Source organism: Populus alba, chromosome 2, assembly GCF_005239225.2.
Source record: "Populus alba chromosome 2, ASM523922v2, whole genome shotgun sequence".
NCBI classification, from domain to species: domain Eukaryota; kingdom Viridiplantae; phylum Streptophyta; class Magnoliopsida; order Malpighiales; family Salicaceae; genus Populus; species Populus alba.
Genome location: NC_133285.1, coordinates 16734451 through 16740477, shown reverse-complemented (window position 1 = coordinate 16740477; position 6027 = coordinate 16734451). Strand labels below are relative to the sequence as shown.

At 38.8% G+C, this 6027-nt stretch overlaps 1 protein-coding gene across 1 annotated transcript; it reads left to right on the top strand.

Annotated features, from left to right (window-relative positions):
* The first annotated feature begins 323 nt into the window (after positions 1-323).
* On the top strand, positions 324-5478 carry LOC118042676 (glutamate receptor 3.7). The gene is made up of 6 exons (XM_035050392.1): positions 324-1083; positions 1382-2727; positions 3068-3345; positions 3545-3576; positions 4221-4627; positions 4871-5478. Exons 1-6 carry the CDS (start codon positions 834-836, stop codon positions 5285-5287), a joined length of 2730 nt encoding a protein of 909 aa, XP_034906283.1. The 5' UTR covers positions 324-833; the 3' UTR covers positions 5288-5478.
* The last annotated feature ends 549 nt before the right edge of the window (positions 5479-6027 follow it).

Below are 6027 nucleotides of genomic sequence, written 5' to 3'. Positions count from 1 at the left end.
TTTCTGCAAAAATTATTTTTGACATCAGCACATCAAAACGATTCAAAAAATACAAATCATACTCAATTTTAACAAAAAAAATTAAAATTTGATGAAATACAGGTACAAATAGAATGCCAATTGACTAAGTTCATCCTACCAAAATTTAGGTTTAAAAGTCTTCGTTTTTATATTATTAAAAACAAGTCTACTATGGACTCGTATGAATTTGGTCTCCGAGTGGGAATCCACCGAACAAAGATGGAAATCATTTGCATGCAAGTTGGATAGCGCCAATGCTTTCACCTCATTTATAGGATGGATGCCTTTTCTCCTCTCAATTGCCAATCCCCACCTCAGCCTTTCTCGGGTGGGGTAACTGGGGATTCCCTTTGTTTCCTCAATTAATGCTCTCTTTCTCTCTCAAAACTGTGCATCTCGTTTTTCTTTATTTTGTTTTGACGTGTACCAGTGATGTGTTAGGACATGATTCCCACAAGTCCAAGTTCATCTTCTTGTTTGAATTTTCTCATTTGATATTATTGTCCATCAGTCTCCAGCCAGTCTCCTCTGTCCTCGCCAAACTCATTTACTGTTTAAAGATTTTTCTTTTTGTGTGTGCATGTTCATACATTTTTATTTCTTGTTTGTTGCTTCTCTTGCTGTAAGTTACACTAGTCTCTCTTCAATACGTCAAGAAACATAACCCACTTGGTCATTTTTCAGCTCCCCGTTTCTTGAATCCACTCTTTCTACTCTCTTCTTCATCAATTAGAATTCAGGCTTCTTAAATTTTAGGGGAAGGTAGAGTCCCCACTGCGAAGGTCTTTGTGTGTGTGTGTGTAACTGGAGATATGAAAAAGCTTGTGATCCTCCTACTGTTCATTTCTATATGGGTAATTGTCAGTGGTTTCGTGTGCTGCCAAAGACCTGCTGTTGTAAATATAGGTGCAATTTTCACCTTTGATTCGGTAATTGGTAAAGCTGCAAAGCCAGCCATGGAGGCTGCACTGTCTGATGTTAACAATGATAGCAGAATTCGGACTAAACTGAAGTTGCTCATGGGTGATGTAAATTCTAGTGTGTTTTTGGGGACTATTGACGGTAACTTTCAAATCCTCTGTCTTAGTTTTTCTCTATTTACCTTCTTTCTCAACTTTGATGTTCTCTCATTGATAGATATCTTTTTCAGGATCTACAGTCATCTCAAAAGTTTGCTAACATGATTTAAATTAGTAGAGCTAGAATAAAGATTGGGATTCTCAGGATTTTGTTTTTCTGCTTCTGAATCTTCCTCATTTTTACTCTCGCAGTTTATTTTATCTGTTTGATCTTTTGTGCTTATAGTTCTGGTAAAATCCTATCTTATATATCTTGATTGAACCTCCCCTTTTTCTGTCAGCTTTTCAGCTAGTTGAGAAAGAAGTGGTGGCCATAATAGGCCCTCAGGTTTCTGGAATAGCCCATATGATTTCTTCAATTGCCAATGGTCTCCAAGTGCCTCTTATATCATATGCTGCCACTGATCCAACTCTATCTGCCCTCCAATTCCCCTTCTTCGTAAGAACTACTCAAAGCGACTCCTATCAGATGGCTGCAATGGCTGATTTAGTTGACTTTTTCAGGTGGAAAGAGGTCATCGTTGTTGGGGTTGACGATGACTATGGGCGGAATGGGATAGCTGCTTTGGAAGAAGAGCTCAACAAGAAAATGGCAAAAATTTCATACAAGTTGATGTTGTGTAACCCACTTGATGAAAGTGAGGTCATGGACAAACTCAACAAATCTAAATTGCTTGGGTCTCGTGTTTATGTTGTTCATGTTAATCCAGACCCCAAATTGACAATCTTTACCGTTGCCCAAAAACTTCAAATGATGACCGACACTTACACATGGCTTGCAACAGATTGGCTTTCTGCTACCTTAGATTCGTTCCCTCCAACGAAGAAAACTTCACTTGGTTTCCTTCAAGGGGTAGTTGGACTTCGTCAGCATACCCCAGAATCCAGCCAGAAGAGAGCTTTCATGTCTAGGTGGAAGAGAATGCAGCAAAAAGGGTCAGCAAGTTCTGAGTTGAATACCTATGGACTTCAAGCTTATGACACAGTATGGTTAGTTGCATATGCCATTGATAGGCTCCTCGATGAACACAAAAACATCACATTTTCTCCCAATAGCAAGATACTTCATGTGAACATATCCGGATTGCAGATTGAGAAGCTCAAAGTCTTCACTGGTGGAAATGATTTGCTTGACATTGTACTGCAGACAAACTTCACTGGTCTAAGTGGTCAGATTCAGTTTAATCAAGACCGAAACGTTTTCAGTGGTGGCTATGATGTCCTTAACATCGACGGGGTGTCTATTCGTACAGTGGGTTACTGGTCTAACGCTGCAGGTTTCTCACTTTCACCCCCAGAAGCTCGGAAAGGGAAACAAGATATCAATTGTTGCCGAGACCAGAGGCTTCACAATATTACATGGCCTGGTGGAAAGTCTAAAACGCCACGTGGTTGGGTAATTGCTGTGGATGAAAGGCCATTGCGAATTGGAGTGCCATACAGAGCCAGTTTCACTGATTTTGTTACTGAAGTACCTGGAAGCCATAAAATCAAAGGATATTGCATCGATGTGTTCGTCAAGGCACTGGAACTAGTCCCATATCATGTACCTTACATGTTCCATCCTTTTGGGAATGGTCGGTCCAACCCCAAATACGACGCTCTTGTAAAAATGGTGGCGGCAGATGTAAGTACATCGTTTTGGCTTTTACAATTGCAGAGTACAAGGCTTGACTAGATGATCATTGGTACCACAAGTGGCCTCCTAGACTTGCATAAATGACTTGATACTTCAAATGCCCTTCATTTGATTGATGGGGCTATCGCTATCCGTTGCCTGAATAGTAAACAAATGGAGTTTATAATGGATTGCATGGTTCTCATTCTTTTTTCTTTTTGTAAACCTTGGTTTGAACTACATCCATGCAATGTAATCTCTATTCTGAACCTTGTATTCATAAATGTATGCGCTTCTATGTGACTTAGATGGGCAAAGCTTGTTTAATCTTTAAATGTTTTGATGTCAGGTGTTCGATGCAGCTGTTGGGGACATTGCCATTGTGACAAACAGAACAAAGATAGTGGATTTCTCTCAGCCTTATGCATCTACTGGTCTTGTCATCGTGGCTCCAATCCTCAATTCAAAATCAAGTGCTTGGGTATTTCTTAAACCATTTTCAACGGAGATGTGGTGTGTCACAGCAGCTTCTTTTGTGGTAATTGCAGTGGTTATCTGGGTTCTTGAGCATCGTGTAAACGATCATTTCAGGGGTCCTCCTAGAAGACAACTTGTGACGATGTTCTTGTAAGCTCTGTTAATGTTTAACTTAAAAGTCTACTTGTATTGTCACCACAACTTTATACTAACAATACAAAACAATTTTAGTTGTTCTATATAATGATTTCTTTTTTTCTCCTTCTTCCAGTTTTTTGTACAATATGATGAACCTAATGCACGTACAATAACAAAGCTCTTAACTTTTTTCAACTTTTGCATGTGGCAGGTTCAGCTTCTCAACTCTGTTCAAAACAAATAGTGAGGAATACTTGACTTCGATAACTTATATTGGTTTATTTTTCCAAAGCAGTGTATCTGTCATTAAAGGATACTTGATAAGATGGCATTAGGCTACCCTGAGCATCAAAACATGTTTCTTTTTAAAGCCCTTTCCTGGAAACATACCCTGAACGGAGTAGAAGTACAGAATTTCCTCACTCTTTTTGCTATTTACATGGTAGTAAATGGACAAACCACTGCAATTCTGATTGAAAGTGATGTGCAAGTGAAAATATGGACATAATTTCAGTGACAAGTTGCTTTGAATTCGTCCTCTTTACCTCAAGTTTAGTTTGGTTTGGAATCCATGGGGTTGGATGCTTATTTGCTCATGTACCTTCCTGATTTTTTGCAAGTTACTTTCTACAGTGTTGCTGGCATTGCAAATACTCTCATGAAACAATTTGATAATTGTAAAAATGCAATTAGGCTATTGTCACGAAGTTTTTTGTGGAGTGTTAGTTTTTGTCTAGCAGCATCTCCTCGCATCATCTTGAAAAGGAATTTTGTGTTGCGTTCCTGTTGAAGGAAGCAATACTTGCACACCTGTCGCTGAAAGATGGCAATTCTTGGATCCCTGATAGTTCTAATTATTAAGTCTCTGTGTTATCATTTAATTGCAGAAGAAACTACTGTAAGTCCACTTGGAAAGCTGGTGATGGTGGTATGGCTTTTCCTTTTGATGGTGATAACAGCGAGCTACACTGCAAGCTTGACTTCAATCCTTACAATTCAGCAGCTTTCATCACCGATCACCGGAATTGAAAGCTTGATTGCAAGCCAGTGGCCCATTGGATACCAAACAGGCTCATTTGCTTATGACTATTTATCAGAGAATCTTTACATAGCTCGTTCAAGACTTGTCCCCTTAGGCTCCCCAGAAGAGTATGAAAGTGCATTGCGGCGAGGGCCAAGCGACGGAGGGGTGGCAGCCATTGTAGATGAGCTTCCATATGTAGATCTGTTTCTTTCAAGCCAAAAGGATTTTGGGATCATTGGGCAACCATTTACCCGGGGTGGATGGGGATTTGTAAGTACCCTTCTCTACAAGCAAATGCATTCATCCATATTTACATATAAATGCCTCTTGTATTATTGTAGTCAGAACTTGATTCAAACCATGAGATTGTCTCCCCTGAGTCATGGTTCATTTAGAGCATTCAAATCATTGTTATGAAACTTCGAAAAGTTTATGACGCTTCATTCTAAGTTATGATGATGTAATGGAACAATCTGCATGCTATTTACTTTTGTTTTTGCCACATTAAACCAGGCTTTTCAAAGGGAATCTCCGCTTGCTCTTGATATCTCTACAGCAATTTTGAAACTTTCTGAGGATGGGGAGCTGCAAAAGATCTATGAGAAATGGTTCTGTAAGATGGGATGCCATGGAGAGAAAAAACACGGCAACGAGCCTAATCAACTCAACCTGACCAGCTTCTGGGGTCTATACATTCTATGTGGTGCCTTCGCTCTCACTGCCTTTTTTGTGTTTCTGCTACGAATGGTTCGCCAATTTGTGCGCTATAAACGCAGACAGTCGCTCTCTTCCTCCCCGTCCTCGGTTTCATCAAGCACTCGCTGTTCTCATGTCATCTATCATTTTTTCAACTTCATCGATGAGAAAGAAGAAGCTATCAAGAAAATGTTTAATCATTGTGAGCATCCTCACCCTCAGGCTAACCCATAGACACACATGTCCATTTCAAGGAAATTGAAGGATCCGCCATTGGTGCCATTTGAAGAGCTTGCTATTGAATAGAATTTAGTCCCTGTACATAAGCATTATATTATATATGTAATTTAGAAGTTGGGAACTATATATGCCTGTAAAACAGTAGACTCTGCAACTTCAAATAAAAATTTCTCCTTTCCCTTGCATTTTGTCATTCCAGCTAGCCATTTTCTTCGAGTCTTCATCTCGGACATTCAAGAATTTAAAAGTTCTTGACGTGAACCTGCTGATAGTAAATACATTTATTATCTCAACCAAATAGCTTAACTATTAAGTAAGGTTTCAGGATATAATTTATATTATTTTCTAATACACTCCCTCAAATAATAATCATTTGAGCTTGAAACTTGTATAGATCCACGTTATTTTGTGCTTAATTTTATCAAATAGATGGAGATGGTGAGATTTGACTCGTGACCACTAGATTCTTAAGGCTCTAATACCATATTAAAAGAATCATTTTAATCCAATAACTTAAACTATTAGATAAAGATTTTAGAATATAATTTATATTATTTCTAATATTACAAACGTGATGGCTCAAACAGTTCATTGAGGTAATCCTTTCAACAATTTTTCCCTTTCCAAAGCCTTGAAATTTCTGGCCAGGGATGAGCTTATTTTTCATACACAAGACTCCCGTTTCATCCCATTGATGCAGCTGTACTATACAATTTACGTTTACAACAGGATAT

What these genes read in the sequence shown, in the direction of transcription:
- LOC118042676 (XM_035050392.1), top strand. Translation starts at nt 834, where the DNA reads ATGAAAAAGCTTGTGATCCTCCTACTGTTCATTTCTATATGGGTAATT. An exon ending in GTTTTTGGGGACTATTGACG is followed by an intron (nt 1,084 to 1,381) that starts GTAACTTTCAAA and finishes TTTTTCTGTCAG; the next exon opens with CTTTTCAGCTAGTTGAGAAA. An exon ending in TAAAAATGGTGGCGGCAGAT is followed by an intron (nt 2,728 to 3,067) that starts GTAAGTACATCG and finishes TTTTGATGTCAG; the next exon opens with GTGTTCGATGCAGCTGTTGG.